This window comes from Kogia breviceps, chromosome 1 (genome assembly GCF_026419965.1).
Source record: "Kogia breviceps isolate mKogBre1 chromosome 1, mKogBre1 haplotype 1, whole genome shotgun sequence".
Classification (NCBI taxonomy): domain Eukaryota; kingdom Metazoa; phylum Chordata; class Mammalia; order Artiodactyla; family Physeteridae; genus Kogia; species Kogia breviceps.
The window spans coordinates 66,520,970-66,539,903 of NC_081310.1; the positions used below are offsets into that span (position 1 = coordinate 66,520,970).

Below are 18,934 nucleotides of genomic sequence, written 5' to 3' on the forward strand. Positions count from 1 at the left end.
TTTTTAAGAAACTTGACTGTGAAGGGAAATGAGGGGTAGAGGGTGGCAGCTAGGAGATACGCAAGATGCAGGGAGGCTTTCTTTGTTCATTGTGTTTTGTTTCAAGGTGTTAGGGGCAGGAGGGGAATGACCCAGTAGGTAGTTTCAGGAGAAAGGGCACAGCCAATGAGTCATGTTTGTATAGAGACAGGAGTCAGGTGCTTAGGTGCTCTCAGCCTGGATAGGGGAGGGGCCCTCTTCCTGAGGCTGCATAAGAAAGGTATGTGAAACATGGCGTGGGGCTAGGAAGTTCAAGACAGTCCCACCTGATGTTTTCAACTTTTGCAGGGAAGTAGGAGGTAGGGTTTTCTGCTGAGAAGAGTGCGGTGGATAGAGAGGCATTGGGGGGTGGGGGGCTTCAGAATAAGCCCAAGGGTCAGTGGTCAACAGGGAACATTTGGAATATTGCCTAATAATACTGAAGGGTCATCTGAGTCATAGACTGAATCTGTGTGGCTCTGATCCACAGGTGTGTGTGGTTTTTCTCCAGCAATGCTATGGCCTGGCAGATGGTTGCATTGACCTAAGGTTGAGGGTTGCTGGGGAGCTGTGGCAGAAAGATAAGGAGGCTAGAGTATTACTGAGGGGTTGGCAGGGGAACGGCTGAAGTGGCAGGGAGCAGCTTTTAGGCTGCAGAGAGCAGGTGAAACTGACAGATGATGGCCTGAGAGAGAAGGGAAAGATTTTAGGATTTACGTATTCTGAGGGTGGTGGATGACTTCTTCCTATGGCTGATCTCCGCCATTATATGTGGGTTTTTACAAGTAAAGTACAGAAAATAATTTCATTTTCCAGTTTGGGAGGTACTTTATGATAAACCCCAGTTTCTTCTTTCCTTCCATCTACAAGTATTTACTAAGTGCTTATTGATAGCTGGACACCTTGCTAGGCTCTGGTGATAAAGAGATGAACAAAACAAAAGTTTCTCCCTACAAAGAGCTCACAGTCTCGTACGAGAGACAGAAAGTCCACAGTTCTGTTGCAGTGTGGCAGATTCTAGACTACCAGAAGGTTCTGAGAAGAGAGAGCAGCGACTACTCTGGGAGAACAGGGAGGTTTCGTGGACGAGGGGGGCCTGCGCTAGGCTGTGAAGGAAGAGTTGGGATTTGGTAGTGGACAAGGGAAGTGGGATTCCCCTGCCTCCCATGGTGAGCAAAGCCCTAGGGAGATGGGAGAGAACCACTCGGAGTTTGGCCTGACCAGCGGTGGTGCCTTTCTGGTGCAGTGGCAGAAAGTGGGTGGTGGCCCAGCCAGATCTTGTAGACCTGTCCTTGTGTGCTGTGCTGAGGATTGGAATTCTCTCCTAAGTGATGAGAGGTAGTGAGAAATGTTAAGCAAGAGAGTAGTGTAATTAATAAAGCGTTTTAGAAAGATAACCTTTGTTCAATACAGACGGTAGACAGCCAGAAGAGATGACAACCCCTGAGGCACCAACAGCGGCATTGGAGAAGAAAGTACAGGCTTGAGATCCATTAAGAAGACAGACTTGGGGCTTCCCTGGTGGCGCCGTGGTTGAGAGTCCGCCTGCCGATGCGGGGGACGCGGGTTCGTGCCCTGGTCCGGGAAGATCCCACATGCCGCAGAGCGGCTGGGCCCGTGAGCCATGGCCGCTGAGCCTGCGCATCCGGAGCCTGTGCTCCGCAACGGAAGAGGCATGGAGGGAGGAGGGGACGGTGTGAGCTTGTTCAGAGTTCTGGTTTGGGCCACTGTGTAGATCGTGGCCCAGTCACTGAGATGAGAAGTACGGAAGAACAAGTTTGGTTAGAAAGAGGATGAGTTTGGTTTTGCGCTTATTTAATCCTAGTTGGACAACTAGTGAACAAATGGACTGGGACAAATGAATCTATATGTAGGTTCATTCTAGCAAATGCATCTAGATATAGATTAGGGAGTTTTCAGCATATTGCTGGCAGCTGAGGCAATGGGTGTGGATGACATTACACAGGCACAATGTATGACGAGACTAAAAGAGTCAGTTTGAGGTCTGTCAACACTCAGAGTGGAGGTGGAGATTGAGAAGGACCGGCCACAGATGCAGATATTGAAAAGTAAGGTATAGTGCCCCAGAAACCAAAAGAAGCATTCCGGGAAGGACAGAAAGGTTCACATTATCGGTGCTTAAGAATGTCAGGGACTGAGTGGCCTGAGTGGACATCGCAGGGACCATTTCTGAAAAGAGGTGGAGGAGGTTTAGGAGTAAAGGGAGGAGAGGAAGTCAGGACTCCTCCCAGCAGCCTATCTCTGAGGAGAAAGAAAGGGAAGGGAGGGAAGGTGTTACCTGACGGGGACAGCTGGTGGAGGGTGGAGGGGGCAGTCAGGTGTGTGTGGGTGCGTGAGGGACAGTGAGAAGGAGGGGAGAGAACGATTGAGAGAGACAGAGGCAGACGGTGAGAGAGAGGGGAGAGAGAGATTGAGAGAGAGAGACAGAGACAGACAGAAGGATGCTTTAAGATGAAGAGACCTGAACATGTTTGCTTAGGAGAAGCAGCCAGTGGAGGAGGAAAAAATGAAGACAGATTTGAGAGGTTATCAGTGAAGCAAGTCGCAGAGGAGATAGCAGGCTGGACTCAATAGCCTTTGGAAAGGAGGAAAACGCCTCCTCTTCCGACATTGAAGGGAAAGAGACAAGGAGAGTGGTAAGGGCAGTAATTTTCTGGGTAAAAGGGTGTGAAATTGAGGAAGCGTGTGTCTGACAACCTCAATTTTCTCTGTGGGGGAGGATCCAAGCCACCACGGTGAAGGCAGGGGTGGGCAGGTCGCTGGGCTCGGGAGAGAGGTGAGGGTGTGCAGCAGGGCACCGGGGACGGAGGAGTCACAGTGGCCTCATCTGTACTGTGGTGTGATTGTTCTCCAGCAGCACTATAATCTGGCTGTGAGTGCAGGGAGGGTGGATAATTTGATTAATCAGGGATTTAGAGTTTCAGAGAAGATCAAGCGGAAAGACACTGGATAGGGTGTTGGTGTTGGAGAGTGAGGTTGATCTATTCCACCAGGGGGCCTAGGCTTTGTAGGGAAACAACTGACACCAGGAGGTGTACCGCTCATGGATCCAGGGGAAAAAAGGCAAGGTTTGAGGAGTTGGGGATCTCAGTGGAGTAGAAAAGCTGGTGTCGTTGAGGGATGGAGTGAGACAGCCCAGAGGATGGGATGCTGTGATCAGAAGATGGGGATATGACAGTTGACAGTGCTGGTGGTGAAGGGGCTTTTGGGAGCTGGCCAGGTCTAAGGTGTTGCCATGGGAGTGAGTTGCTGGGGTGGAAGTGGAGGATTTGGGACTTGAGGACATCGAGGTAGTTTAAATTTAGGCCACAGGATGGGTCAGCAATGAAATTGTCCACAGTGATGGCAAGACTTAGAATGGAGAGGATGACTGATATCAAAATCCTTAGACTCTAAAAAAATTATCTAGAAGCTGATAGTGGTGAGAAGGGCTAAACAGTGAAAGATCACTGATACTTCGAGAAAGAGAGATTGTTGCCAGAATGTGGGGAAGTCCCTGTGGCAATAAGGAACTAGGAGAACACCCGTACATCCTCCCTGCTCTGTGATGTGTTGGACATTCAAGAATGAATAGGGGGCTTCCCTGGTGGTGCAGTGATTAAGAATCTGCCTGCCAATGCAGGGGACACGGGTTCGAGCCCTGGTCCGGGAAGATCCCACGTGCCGCGGAGCAACAAAGTCCGTGCGCCACAACTCCTGAGCCTGCGCTCTAGAGCCCGCGAGCCACAACTACTGAGCCCACATGCCACAACTACTGACGCACGCCTAGAGCCTATGCTCCGCAACAGGAGAAGCCGCTGCAATGAGAAGCCCGCACACCGCAACAAAGACCCAACACAACCAAAAATAAATAAATAAAATAAATACATTTATTTTTTAAAAAAAAAAGAATGAATTGGGCTTGGAGAAGATGATGACGTAGGGAATTTACTTGAAGTTGAATGGGTCTGAGAAAGCATTATGAAAGAGGTAAGGAGTAAGGCCAGTAGAGAAGGATAGGCCAGGAGTGAAATGAAAAATCTTATTTTCTCCTTAAGAAAAAGCAAAAAGCACACATTGCTGTGAGACAGGTAGGACTATAATTTTGAGCCCCATTTTAGAGATAAGAAAAAAGAGCCAAAGAATTGAAAGGCTGTGCCCTTGAGTTAGTAAGAGATCCAAGCTTCTCACCTGGGCCTCTTAACGTGAGGGCCCCCAGGGCCCTGAAGTGGGATAGCTCCCACCAAGGGCAGCTTCCCTTGCGGGTGGAGCAGGAAGGAGGAGAGGAAGAGTTAAGCTGGCTGCTCTCTGCATCCCTAGGCCACCCGGACGTCCCGCAAGGCCATCGCTTTCGGCAAGCGCTCGCACTCCATGAAGCGGAACCCCAGTGCTCCAGTCGCCAAGGCAGGCTGGCTTTTCAAGCAGGTGAGGCCTCCTATTCCATTCTGCCCACCGCAGCCCTGCTTTCTCCTCATAGCTAGCGCTGTAATTCCTCTGTAGTTATAACAGCCCATGTACATTTTGCTATGTCCCTCCAGGTCCTATTTTGGTATATCTCTGTGAAATCTCCTCATTTAATAAAGGCTCAGAGAGGTTGAGTATCTTCCCAAAATCACACAGAGAAATTAGTGTTATATTTGGGAATTCAGCCAGGTCTCCTGATGGGCAGATGCAATGACTTTGAAATATGCTGTCATCAACCCTATCAGAGCAACCCAGTGGCTCAGTCAGCAGGGCCCTCTTGCTATGAAGGGAGGGGGACGTCTCCTCTCAGTCTAGGGGTCCAGTTCTCCTCATTGACCTGGCCACTATCCCTGCCTGACCTTCTGCTCACTCTTTCTGGCTCATCGCTGCACCGTTTATCTTCCCTGGGGGAGGCACTGAGGCCCAGAATGACAGAAGTAGAAGGTCACAGGCAATAATGTAATAATTCCCTGCCTCTGAGGGCTCTTGGGGGTTGCTGCCACTTGTTAGTGGCAGGGCTGCCAGCAGAGGCAGGATGTCCTTATAGTGAGTGCAGCACTCTTTCCACTGCACACACCCACCTCCCCAGGCCCAGGTCACAGACTCTCCTGTCTATTCCTCACTTCTCCTGCAGGCCAGCTCCGGGGTTAAGCAGTGGAATAAGCGCTGGTTCGTCCTGGTGGATCGCTGCCTCTTCTACTATAAAGGTGAGCTTGCTCCTGGCACTGGCAGGGGCTGTGGGAAGCCAGGGCCCCCTCTTTCTCATTCTGCCCTGTCACAGGGCTCGGTTTCTGATGGATGTTGGGGGTGGGGGGGCACATGTCCCCCCTGTGGTCTCCGGCACCAGTGGTACGTGACAGGGGATAAAGACAGAGCTCACTTGCTCACTCATTCACTCACTCATTTCACATTCGACAATATTTGCCGAGTGCCTACTAGATTTCAGGCAGAGTTCTAGGCCCTGGTGGGTGGTGTGGTGGATGAACAAGACAGTCAGATGACAGAGGGTGAAGACCTGGGGAGGGCGTGGGTGGGAGAAGAAAAGGAGGAAGAAGAGAAGGGTCCCTGGTCATCACTAGCAGGTCACCTGCTAATTGGACCCTTGTATGTTGAGCTTCCCCCGTCCCACTGGAATGTATTATCTGATCTGTGTAGGCAGGATTTTTTGGTCAGTTTTGTTCACTGCTGTATCCACAGCACTGAAAACAGCACCTGGCACATAGTAGGTGCTCAATCAGTGTGGAGGAAATGATTATCCCCTGGCTTCTGCCCTGTTTGCCCACCCCAACACTCACTCCCTTTCCTCCCCCACAGAAAGGAGGGCAAAACTCGTATAACTTTGGTGCAGCAGCCTCTAGGAAGTTCTTTTTTAAGTATGTACGCAACAATATGTCAAGGAGGGCAGGGGGGAACTACTGAGGGTTGATGACAGTGACAGTTCTGTCACACTGATGCCCTGCAAGGAGGCCTGGGTGCCGAGGAGAGGTTAAAATGATCTAGCCGCAGGAGCGACTGTTTCCTTTTCCTCCATGCCCTGGGAAGGGCAGAGCTCTGATTTCTCCAGGTCTCCTGGGAGCAATTCACTGAATCATTAACTTTGGCAAACAAAGGTTGTACCTAGTGACCACCCACCCCCACCCCCACCCCCACCCCCACCCTGCCCTTAGAACACTGCTGTCCCTGTGCTCTGAGGCACCTGAATCCCAAGGAGAGATATCAGGAAGGGGATGCACGTCCAGGGTCTAGTCACAGAGGAAACCCCAAGATTGAGGGAGAAGAATCTTCTCAGACTGGGCCCCGGGATGTAGGGCCGCACAGGAGCCAGAGTATAACAGAAGCTGGAGGGAAAGCCAGGGTCTCTGCAGGGAAGACACTCTGGGCCTGGTGTGCGGGGAGAACCTTAAGAAGCTCTGAACTCAAAGGACATGGAGAAGGGGGGTCACTATGCACTGAGAGATGCTCTCAGGAGACCCCTAAACACTGGCCTGGACTCAGCCAGGCAGGGGGCCCACCTCCTCCTGGGGATGATGGCCTCTGCCTTCCTGAAGAAGCTCTGGGTTCCCAGGCCTCCTGTTCCTTTAGCTTAGTCCATCCTCTGGGTACCATGCCGAGGTCTGCCCAGGAAACTGGACCTTGGGCTAAGTATCTTGTGCAAGTGATGAGTAGGGGAGAAGGGGAACTAGTGGAGTCTGTAAGCCCTGTGAGATTTCTTCTGAACCCTAGCTGAGGGTTTTACAGGGTCTCTAGCCCCAGGAATAAAGAGCTATCCCAGGGAAGTGGGGAGGGTCTTGCCATGGCCTCATAGTTAGCCCCAACCTCATGGTTCCCACACAGCACCCCTACCCTTTCGGACTCCTGCTGATAGCTGGGGGCCCGACTAGCTAATCCATCAGGCTCCTTTGGAGAACCGGGATGAATTATGCAGCAGCCTGATTGTTAGCCTGTTCCTGGGGATCAGAAGGCCAGGGGGCCACGCAGGGGTGCGTCTTCTGTGCAGACACGGGGACTGTAAAGGGGAGGGGTCTAGTCAGGAGAAGACAAAGCAAGCCGCCAGGTGCCTGGGAGAACCTTAGAGACAGTTACCCAGAAGAGCCAGAGCCGAGGATTCGAGCGTCCACTCTACCGCACCCCATCCCATCCCATCCTGTTCCATGTGTCACTGCTGGGATCACCTCGTTTGGAGAGGCGCTGCGGATGGGAGGGAGGGTAAGGATGCTAGCTCGAAAGTCAGACTTCTTGAGTTAAAGACGAATCCACCACTTTCTACTTAAGTCACCTTGGACGAGTTATTAAATCTTTCTGTGTCTCAACCCCCTTTACCTATAAAATGGAGATCATAAGAGTGCCCACTGATAGGATTGTTGGGCAGTTTAAATCCATTAAGCCTTTAACTTAGAACAGTGCCTGGCACACAGCAAGCTCTCCAAAATGTTGGCTCTTCTGTGCCTGTTTGCTTGCACGCTGGAATGTGAGCTCCCCAATATGCACTACTACTCTTGCGTTCACCTCTACGGTCCCCAAGTCTAGAACAGTGCCTGTAGGGCTGCCACGCTCCCCACCTCCAGGGAGTGTGCCTCTTGCCGTGCAGAGCACGCCCTGTGTGGTTGTGTGGTGGTCCCAAGTGCCTGACAAATAGCAGATGAGTAACAAATATTTGTTGGTATTTATCCTAATAGGGCTGATACACTCCCCTCCCCTCCCCCCGCACACATACATCTCACTTGTGCCTCTATTTCCTTGACAGATGAGAAGGAGGAGAGCGTCCTGGGCAGCGTCCCCCTCCTGAGCTTCCGGGTGGCTGCGGTGCAGCCCTCAGATAACATCAGCCGAAAACATACCTTTAAGGTCAGTTGGCCTTCCTCTCCCAGGTCAGATAGGGGAGGGAGGCCGGCTCTTCTAGAGCATACAAGAATGGACCAGGATCGGGCTTCCCTGGTGGCGCAGTGGTGGAGAGTCCGTCTGCCGATGCAGGGGACACGGGTTCGTGCACTGGTCCGGGAAGATCCCACATGTCGCGGAGCGGCCGGGCCCGTGGGCCATGGCCGCTGAGCCTGAGCGTCCGGAGCCTGCGCTCCACAACGGGAGAGGCCACGACAGTGAGAGGCCCGCGTACCACAAAAAAAAAAAAAAAAATCCTTAGGAACCCCAAGTGGTAGTACGGGGGGAGCAGGCGGTGGTCTCTGGGCTCAGTACAGGCTGTTGTAAGGCTCACGTGAGGCTACGCCGGGACCCCTTCCTCTTCTCTTCCCGGGATGGGCCTGTAGAGATGAGCTTCGGTGGTACCACAGTCTTTCCTGGGGGAGAATTAGTTATGTGCTGAGGCCGTGGACCCTCTGCCCGGTGGGTGGCCTGGCACCTAGGAAATCCCTCACAGCAGAGGCAGGAACTGTGGGCAGGTGGGTTTCTAAGATCCATTCTGGAAAGTCTTCCTCCCCACTTTGGGCCCAGGGAACTAGACCCCCAGTCAAACTTACTCAAAGGGTCTCAGATGTAAGTTGTTCACTACTATTCAGTGTACAGCACGTTCCCACCGGCCCATGTAAGGGCCCTCAATTTGTCATTTGTCCTCACTTTCCTTTTTTTTCCTTTGCCCCTCAGCCCTGCTGCCTGCACGCTGTCCCCTCTCCAGCCCTTGTCATGGGCCAGCACCCTAGTATTTTTGCCACCTTGTAAAATGGGTTTCGTAGGCCTGTGTTTTTTAGTTTCCATAAATGACATGCTCTAATTAAAATATATATATATTTACAGAAAGTTAGGAATTGAGTTTCATTATAATTGAAATCTACAAACCTCACAGAGACACAATTTGAGGGAATAAGGGCCCAGGGAGATGGACCTCACCTGCCTGCTCGGCCCCACTCCTCGGAACCCCTGGGGGATCCACCCATCAAAGACAGGACTGCAGCTGTCTCATCCTAGGCCAGTGTTTTTCCACATTTAAAATTTCATGGCCCATTAAAAACAATGAAAATTCCATATGCTTTTTGTATTTTATGATGCAAAGATCATAGGTTCTTTTTCATTTTCCAAATATAAAATTATGATATCAACCATGCATTTTCTTAGTACAAAGCCCTCTCTCCCCCAGTTGAGAATTGCTGTCCAAGACCCTGAAAACCCACAGGTTACTCAAGGGCAGCATCTGAGCTCCTGGGGCCCCAGAGACTCTGCCCTTTTTGTCCTTCAGCTCTGGTCACCTGGCCACAGAGAGGTGTGCAGACACATAGATGCTGCTCCGGGGAACAAAGAGGGACTTCTTAGGCATATAATTAGTTTCCAGCCTCCAAGGGTCCTGTCTGCAGAATGAATAATCAGTAAAACACTGGCTCCAGGGAGCCGGATTTTAGCTGGGGAAATAGGAACAGGCTGTTTAACCAACAATAAACAGGCCTGCTATACACAGACACGCACACACCCCCACACAGTCAGACAGCCTGTCTTACCCTTTCCCTCCAGACCTGCACGCGTGCGCGCTCACACACACACACACACACACACACACACACACACACACACACTCCAGCTCGGGAGCTCTGCCGGCAGCCCCGTTAGAACAACATCCTGGTGACTGACACACCCCTCCATAAACCCCAGATCTCTGTGCCCATCAGCCCCTCTCCTCCTTCCCTTTCCCCTGAGGAGTGCACTGCCTCTTTAAAACCCAACTCTGAGAGCTGTGCTCAGTGGCCCACAAAAGGTTCAGATTGTGGCTATTCAGTGGCCTTTCCCCAGGGAAGGGAGGGGAGATGAGACAGATGGGGAGGCTTGTCCTGCTGCGGCCACCAAGCGAAACCCTCAGATGGCCAGTAATGAGCCAGCACTGTTCCCACCCAGCCTGCTGCTGAATGGCCTTCCTCTGTCCCTGCACAGCCCCGTGGGGGCTCTGTGGGCTCATCCATGGGGGCACCTCCCTCAATTCTCTGGTCCCCTTTCATGCTTCCAGGCTGGTGCCCCCTCCTGGCTCCCCATCAATCACCGTGTCTTTTCCCAGGCCCTCTGCCTTCTCCTGTCACGAGCTGTTGTTCCCGTGCCTTTGCTCTCTCCTTGTTTCCCCATGGCTATGTTTTGTCCTCTAGCTTGACCGTGAGCTCTTCAAGTGGCTAAGAGCATGTCTTTGCTTTCCCTGTGACTGGTGCCCAGAGCAGAGCTCTGCACACACAGGATGCTCACTGGATGCTTAGCAAATTAATTATTTGCTGCTACTCCTACCAGCCCAGGACACACCCACTCGTTCCACCTGTGTGTCTCCCTCCTCTACAATAACCCTGTGTTCTCCACCCCAGAGGGCTTGCCTGGGCCCCTGCTCTCCATATCCCTGCGCAGTTTCAACCCCCAGATGCCTCCTTACAACTTCACTGGCTTTTCGTCAGCACCTCCCTGTCTCTGCCTACCTGCTGGGCAGCGCTGCTGGAGGGTGGGGACTGGCCGGATCCAGAGGAAGGAGGCCCATCTCTGTCCTTAGAGAAGTAGGATGCTCCCTCACTGGGTAATGGCTCCTGTGGAAAGACATCATGTGCTGGGGAAGGTGCTGAGGAAAAGTGAAGGTCTGGCTGGGAAAGCACTCTGAGGGTGTGGATTTGACACTGTTGCTTAGGAGGACCCTGGGGCTTGGTCAGAGGATCCCTGTCTTCTCTCCTTCCAACCCCCAGAGACCCAGGATTTAGTACCCAAGGGGTCATAGGCCAAAGTGAAGTTCACATCTGAGACTCTTAAACACTTTTGGATCTCTCATGTTGAATGGAATGAACAAGCCTAGCTGCTTTTTCTGGGAGATTGGTCTCACCTAGGAAGTGTTCTGAGACCCCAGAAAGAATCTAGCACTGGAGCGTCTTTTCCTCATGGACCCTCCCCATCAAACAGATGCATCAGTTAAGGCCAGAGCAAAATCTCAAGTTGTTTACAGTTGCAGGGCTGGTCGGGAACAGAGCTAGGATTAGCACTGGCCTGCCCTGCCTTCTCTCCTCAAGCAACCCAGGTTTGCCAGGTGCAAGCTCTCCACCCCCACTCCTGGTGGGCTGACCTGAGCCTTGCCGGGTGCTGTGGTCCCAGTGCTGACACTGAGTAGCAGGGGCTGGTCTGAAGAGCTCCCCACTTCCGTCTGCTCCTCAATGTCCCTGTCACGTCTCCTGTCTCTCCTTCTGGTGTTTGGTTGACCTGTTCTCTGCTTCTCCTCCTTCTGGCCGCGTGAGGACCCCTCCTCTGGACAGGAGCTCGCTTCTGGGTTACCGCCTGCTGCACCTGCTTGCAGCCGCCAACTAGGTAGCGTGCTCTGACTGTGCATGCCCCCCGTGTGCCCGTGCTGTCCCACTGCGTGGAAAAGAGTGCCAGCTTCTCAGAGGCTGAGCTGGGGCCAAGACTGGCATGTGGTTGGGGTAGGGGGGGCATCTCTCCCGGGCATGGGATAATTGCCCTTCAAATCAAACATGGAATTTGATGGGAGAGCGGGCGAGGTAATTGTCCCTCAGGTGGGGCAGGTCAGCCTACCTGGCTATTGGACTGCCTAGTGGTGTCCAGAGAGCTAGTCAAGGCAGATACTTGGATGCCAGCTGGAGCCCTTGGGACAGCTGTGGGCCTCCTCACTTTGCCCTGAGCTCCATATGGGGCGAAGAGCTGCAGGTCAGGGGAACGACCTGCCTGACCACCTGTCCTGTGGGCGTGGGTGTCTTCTCCCTACAGGTGACTGTGTGCTGGGTGGACGAGGCTGGGGACAGTTCCACGCACTGCCTCTCCCCACAGGCTGAGCACGCCGGGGTCCGCACCTACTTCTTCAGTGCCGAGAGCCCCGAGGAACAGGAGGCCTGGATCCAGGCCATGGGGGACGCTGCCCGAGTACAGATCCCCCCAGCCCAGAAGTCAGTGTCCCAAGCTGCACGTCACAAGTGAGTGCCGGGGACTGGACATAGGCATGAAGACTGCTATTAGAGAGAGAGAGGAGGAGTGAAGAGGTGCCCATCTCTATGCCCTTGCTGAGCCCAGCATGTGGACTCGAACCTCTGAGAACATGTGAACCAACTCCTTGCCTCCCAGCAGGGTGCCTGGCTAAGTGATTTCAGAGCCTGTAGTCTCTTTGCCCCTGGCCAGCTCCTCCTCTTCCCTCTGAGCTGGTGGAGGCCAAGAGGGAAGCCAAGTTCCATCCGGGACCTGGCCAGGAGCCAAAGACCAGGGTCATTTGCTCCTTTTGTTATGCATACAGCCTTTGTGAGACTCAGGTTTGAATCCCAACTTGAACACTTGCCTACTGTGTGACCTAAGTGTAAGTTACTTAACCTCTGACCCTCAGAGACAATAATTATAATCCTACCTGATAGGGTTGTTGTGAGGACTCCATAGTATAGGTAAAATGCTTGACATGCAGCAAGCACTCAGTATGTGACTGCTCCTGTCACTTCATCCCGTGATCACCGGGAGTCTTAGCACCTGTCTCTACTTGAACTGGGCGTTGAGTCTTAAGTTAGATGTTAACAGGGATCCAGCAGAAGGAAGTTTTACAGTATAGACTCCAAGTCTGTGTACATGTCTTGAAAATGTTTACCAAGCAGTGCCTCAAGTGCCTCAAGGATGCTTGACTATGTTGAATTGGGGAAGGGGTAGGGAAAACATTGTCAGGAGATTCCATCTTCGCTTTGACCAGGGAGTGGAATTCCAGAACTTCACTCATTCTTTTCGTAAATATTTACTGTAAATAGAAATGTGTATAGGGTGCTAGGAAAATAAGGTAGGAAAGTCTGACAAGTTCCTACCTCATGGAGCTTATACTCTGATAGAAAGTCCTAGAAGATGCTTGTTTGGGAGAGGGGAACTAGCCTCTTTCTATGCCTGTGAAGTTTGAGGCAACAGCTTCAGCCCCTGGTGTGCCTGCCGTGTTTGATCTCGCACAGTCCTACCCACCCTGCCAACGAGGAGCCCAAGACTCGTGGAAGTTAAGTAACTTTCTAAAGGAGAGAAGGCTGAGCTGTAACAAACCTCTGTAGCTGAGATATCAAGGATGGTTCCGATTACGTGTAGTGTATAGTGCACACCAAGCGAGGGGGGCTGGATCAGGGACACAGACTACAGGAGAGACCTAGTCTGGGTGAGGTTAGTCTCGGCCATAGCTAGGAGGCTGGGCTCAAGGAGTTTCAGCAGAAGGGAGCGGAGGGTCACACATGAGGAGGACCAGGAGGGCAAGACGAGCACATATGCACAGGCAAGCTTGGGTTATGCTTTATAACTGCCCAGGCTGGAGCAAGAATATAAAATGGTAGGATTTAGGAAACAGAATTGGAATGCGTTGCATCCTGTTTCCATCACTGCCTTCCTGTCCATCCTTCTCCACTCCTTTTCTCCTTCCTAGTTTCCCCCCACCTGAACTCCATGCTGGGCTGGAGTCCCTTACAACATCTCCCTTGGCATCCCACAGCCACGAGAAGCCAGACTCTGAGAACATCCCACCCAGCAAACACCACCACCAACCCCCGCAAAACAGCCTTCCCAAGCCTGAACCAGAGGCCAAGACTCGAGGAGAGGGTGATGGCCGAGGCTGCGAGAAGGTGGAGAGGAGGCCTGAGAGGCCTGAAGTCAAGAGCGAGCCTCTGGCGAAAGCCAATGGTGTCCACGCTGGACCAGAACCAGCCTCAGACCCGGGCAGCCCTTACCCTGAGGGCCCAAGGGTCCCAGGAGGTGGGGAGCGGCCCACCCAGCCCAATGGCTGGCAGTATAGCTCCCCAAGCCGGCCGGAGAGCACAGCTTTCCCACCTCAGGACTCAGAGAGTGGGGGGCACCGGCGGAGCTTCCCCCCACGTGCCAACCCCGACAAAATCGCCCAGCGCAAGAGCTCCATGAACCAGCTTCAGCAGTGGGTGAACCTGCGCCGAGGGGTGCCCCCTCCTGAAGATCTTCGGAGGTGAGGCCTGGTGGGGTGGGGTAGAGTGGGGATGGTGTTCCAGTGGGGGGCTGGGGCTGGGGGAGTGACATGGAGGCACCCTCTGTTGGAAACCTTCTGGAAGCCAGGATGAATTGGGAAACCAAGAAAACCCCGGGATTCCCTGCTTGCCCAGATGCTTACTAACCCCATGGTTCCATCTGTAGAGTTTGCCCCCGGCCCCCGATTCTTGCTCTCTCTGCCTACTTACTTCAGAGGAAGGGACAGAGCACCCCGTGCCTCTCACAGGACGTTGGGGTTGGGCGGCCTGAAACATGCAGGCAGTCACAGCGAGGGGCCTTTAAAGCTGTTCCAGCCAGACATCTGTCCGTGCTTCCCACCCTTGTACGGCATCCAGTGTTTCTACCAGCGCGAGACTCACTAACTGCCAAGGCAACTCACTCCGTGTTTGAAGCTCTAACTGTCTGCAAGCCATTATTTATAAGCAGTTTTTTAAAAAGAAAAATGTTGCCACTCATTGGCCCTAGTTCTTCCCAGTAGACCAATTTACTTCTTTATCTAGTGACTGGCTTTCAAATATTTGAAGACATTTATTGGACCTGACTGTGTTCATCAGGGCAAGTGGGGCTGCCACTCCTTCCCTGGGCGTCTGGGAGGGCAGCTCGCTTGGTGGTCTGCCCTGCCCTGGGGAGAGCGCCTCACTAGGGTTGAGTCCCAGGAACGGACTGGTTGGGTCCTTGACAGGATCATAAAATCAGAGACGGCATCCCTTTGTCCCTCCTCCGTTGTCCCTCTCCAGGTGCCTGGTACCCTAGTGTTCTTTCTGCTCTTAGCCTCTCTGGAAAGAATCTGATAAATTGGTTCATGCTGCTGAGATAGAGATGTTGGCTAATAAGGCTTAAAGTTTCTCCCCAGGGAGACAAAGGGACAAAGACGGAAGCTCTGAATGCTGAAATTCCTGGCCTCAGGGAACTAGTTGAGGGGGAGAGCTTTGAGGACAGGTCTTTCCTTGCACTTCTGGAAGCAAGCCTCCGTGCCTGGGCAGTGGGCGCCCCCGTATGCTCGCAAGGTCAGCCTAGGGCACCATTCACCTAGTCAGACCCCACTCTAGGCTGGAGGACAAGGAAGAGGGGCTGGGGCACGGGCAGGTGGCTGGGGGCGTGCCCGTTTTGTCTGGCTTCCTTACAAAGTCCTCTCTGTCTCAGTCCCTCTAGGTTCTACCCTGTGTCCCGTAGGGTCCCGGAGTATTACAGTCCCTACTCCTCCCAGTACCCTGATGATTACCAGTACTACCCGCCAGGGGTACGGCCAGATAGCATCTGCTCCATGCCGGCCTACGATCGGATCAGCCCACCCTGGGCCCTGGAGGACAAGCGGCACTCCTTCCGGAATGGAGGCGGCCCCGCCTTCCAGCTGCGTGAGTGGAAGGAGCCTGCCAGCTATGGGCGGCAGGATGGCACCACCTGGATCCCCAGCCCCTCCCGGCAGCCTGTCTATTATGATGAACTGGATGCCGCCTCCGGCTCCCTGCGCCGCCTGTCCTTACAGCCCCGTTCCCACTCTGTGCCCCGCTCGCCAAGCCAGGGCTCCTACAGCCGCGCCCGCATTTTCTCCCCCGTCCGCTCACCCAGTGCCCGTTTCGAGCGGCTGCCACCTCGCAGTGAGGACATCTATGTTGACCCTGCTGCCTATGTGATGAGGCGATCCATCAGCTCCCCCAAGGTGAGCCACCAGCCTTCCCCTCCTTCCTCAGCCCCTGAGATCCCCCGGAAGCCTAAGACGATCCGCTGAGAAGAGGTGGAGATGCAAGGGCATCTGGGGACATGGGGTCACTGGGCTGTGTCAGCAGGACCAGGGATGCTGCCCCGGGGGAAGCCACTGGCCCTGCGGTTCTGTCCATAGGAGAGCTGCCTTGGGGGATTTGCCTTGCCCCTGACTAGGAACACTGCTCTCTGTGCCCATCCCCAGACTGTACCAGGAGCCCTAATTCTATGTAAGAGGACAGAGAGGGTTCTATCTTTTCAAATCTTGAGGACCTGGACAGATCAGTGCAAGGATATTGCAATGGTTAAAGCCTGTCCATTTTGGTTTGAAATCTGCTCTGGGACAGGTTACAAACATCCCTAACCTTGAACTTCAGTTGGTGGGGAAGTCCATATCCCAGCCGGACCCCCTCACCTCTCCAATCCCCTTTCTCTTCCAGTATGATTACCTGGGAGACAGGCGGCCAGTCCCTGCAGGACTGTTCCCCTACAACTACCCACCATCCCCCACGGTCCACGATAAGATGGTACGTCCTCTCCTCCCACTCCACTTCCCCTCAGGACCTCTCCTCCCAGGGCGGGGCCAAACTAGGGCAGACACAGGGGTGCTCTGTGCCCAGTGCCTGGCCCGTCTGGTCTTTAGCAGCCTCTGGATACCTCCTCCCTCCGGCCTGGAAGCGTGAAATGTCCCCATTCTCTCAATCTCAGAACAACTCCTCTCCAGCATGCACAGGGGCCTGGACAGGGGGCTTAGGCTCTGGGCTGGGAAGAAAAGTTAAGCTAGAGCTCCCCAAACAGGCATGATCTTCTAGCCTTCTTCCCCCTGTGTGTACTTGCTTCAAGCTTGTCCTTGCCTGGAATGTCACTCTGGGGGAAAGAGACTAGAAGTCGGATTGAGGAAGAAAAGATTTTCCATACTGTGTCTCCTCCTACTTTCTCTCCCCTTTCTACTTGTGTCTCTTCCGGGAATATGTTCTCCTGAGAATTTTTGTCTCCACCTGGAGAACTCGATGCAGATGCTCTACCTGGAGAGTTAGGGAGAACAAACAGGCAGAATCCTTGTCCCCCACGGCCTGTTACTGACCCCTCTCTCTGAGTCTTCTCTGCCGGTGTCCAAAGTCTATAGCCAAGACACACAGCAAATGCACCCATCCATAAACAGTGGATTTTCCAGAAAACTCAAAAAGCTCCAGGAAGTGCTGACTACATGGCTTCAGTGGTGCTTCCCTCTCCCAGGGCAGGGCCAGGCCGACCCAGGAGCCTCGGAGTGTGTCCCTTCTCTCGCTGGGCTTGTCCAGCAGACAACCTCTGTGGCTGCACGCACCCTTCCCCCCTCCCTTCCCTCCTCCCTTCCCTAGACTCCTCAAGGCCAGAGAGGCCTCTCTTTGTGCTGCCAGGCTAACTCTTAACTGCTTTGCTTCCTTTTTATTGTTTTCTTTTGTCCTGTTCCTGTTTGTTTGTGTTGCTGTTGGGCCTCGGGCTCCGGGTAGGATGAACTTTTAGACCTTCAATTGCAAAGAAACCTAGAGTATTTGGATCAGCAGGTAGGCAGAGCTGGTGCCCCTTACCAACCCCCTGCCCTCCCTTCACGTCTCCCTGCTCCTCCCTCCTCCTCATCCCCCATCCATTTGACAACCTTTGTTGGCAAAACCAGGACACAACAAAGTGGCTTATATTTTGGTTTGCACCTTCACACCCCTTCTCTGCAAAGCCCTTTAGGGCAGCTGGGAGTTTCCTGGGGAAAGGAGAATTGTAAATTACCACATGAATAATTAATGTCACCGCCTATTTGTTCGACCCAGATGGAACTGCCCCCAGGGGGCAGGCGGGAATTTGCATTTTTGCTGGATAGAGTTGCAGAGACAGGGAGGAGCTCTGTGCTGGGGCCTAAGAGGCTAAGGATTTAGTTCAGCCTGAATCTGGGAAATTAGCCTATCCTATTCCACAGGTTGTGGTTAAACTCCACATTTTGTAAGTGAAGGACCACAGACCTGCCCTCCAATGATTTTTTAAATTATGATAATTCAGTATATATGATAGTTCCTCTGCAAAGTTCTTTTGTATACACGGCTCACGTGTTCCTGAGAATTCAGTGCTGTAGGTAGAGGGAATGTCATAAATCCAGTGTTATAGATGAGCATCCCAAAGAGGCAATGAGTGTCCCCATGTGATGAAAGCAGTTGGCTGCCTGGGCTCTCACCTTTGGCTACCTTGCCTTTTGAGACTAAGGAGGCTGTGATACTGGGTTTAGACAGGCCAGGGGTCAATATGCTGGGCAATTTATATGAGCACTTGCTCATATTCAGATCTGTGCTACAGACCATGGGGGACCTGGATGTGTACCAGATCCAGGTGGAGGCAGCCTGGGGTGGTGGAAATAATTATGTTAGTAATAATAATAATAATAGTGGCAGCAGTTACCATAATTGGATGCTTCCTCCATGCCCTGCACTATTCTAAGCATTTTACAGATCCTAACCTTTATAACAATTCTGCAAGGTAGGTATTGTTATTATCCCCATTTCGTAGGGGATATGATGAAACTAAAACCCAGAGAGATCAAATAACATGCCAAGGACACACAACCAGTGAACAGCAGAGCGTGGATATGACTCTGAGCTTTTGACTCAGTTTACAGCTGAGGAAACATCTAACATGTGAAGAAGCTGGGGTTGAACCTCATCAGGCAGATTTTGTGCTCTTCACCTTGTAGAGAGAACCACAAACTTGATATCAGAGGACATGGCTGCAACTGCTGGTGGTTCTAGTCACAAGCCATGTGACCGTCATCTCACAGGGTCTCGCTGTCTCAGTGAGGTCGTCCTCATGGGAGCCCTTGGGTACTGGGAAACATGATATACACATTTTAATCAGCAGTCATGGCTCCTGGCCCTCAAGAACATTGCATTTTAGTCCCAGAAGGAGCCTGAGGTGTTGACACCGTAAGCATTCTAGTCCATGTGGGGTGACTCCCGGCAGGCCTTCCTCCCCGCAGCCCATCCACACGGCTGGCTTTCCAAGCATTCAGTGCAGATGGCAGGGCCCCTTCCTGGGGGCTTCAGAAATAACGTTTCAGAGGACCTCTTCCTAGATAAACGATAATACTCTTAAAAGGCAGTCTTGTATGATAAGAAGAGTCCAGAACGTAGTCAGACACTGCGCTCTAGTTCCAGCTGTGCCATTTACAGGGATTTTTTTTTTTTTTTAAACCTTGGTCTCTCTGGGTCTTTGTTTTCTCAATCATGGGACGGACATTGTAGGGACCTGCCCATTCTACCTCACAGAGTTATTGGGAGAGTCGAGTGAGAATGTATATGAGAGCACTTTG

The 18,934-nt window shown here is 52.7% G+C and overlaps 1 protein-coding gene across 4 annotated transcripts in view; it reads left to right on the top strand.

Annotated features, from left to right (window-relative positions):
- The window catches only part of PLEKHA6 (pleckstrin homology domain containing A6), a 140,331-nt gene that overhangs the window by 96,969 nt on the left and 24,428 nt on the right, over nt 1-18,934 (top strand). The window contains exons 6-13 of one of the 4 annotated variants that reach the window (XM_067033437.1): nt 4,339-4,443; nt 5,117-5,189; nt 7,727-7,827; nt 11,659-11,861; nt 13,316-13,864; nt 15,049-15,565; nt 16,047-16,133; nt 17,097-17,150. In XM_067033437.1, coding sequence (XP_066889538.1) covers nt 4,339-4,443; nt 5,117-5,189; nt 7,727-7,827; nt 11,659-11,861; nt 13,316-13,864; nt 15,049-15,565; nt 16,047-16,133; nt 17,097-17,150 — 1,689 coding nt within the window. The remainder of the gene's footprint in view (nt 1-4,338; nt 4,444-5,116; nt 5,190-7,726; nt 7,828-11,658; nt 11,862-13,315; nt 13,865-15,048; nt 15,566-16,046; nt 16,134-17,096; nt 17,151-18,934) is intronic. The other 3 variants (XM_059044778.2, XM_059044762.2, XM_067033439.1) reach the window with 3 other exon arrangements.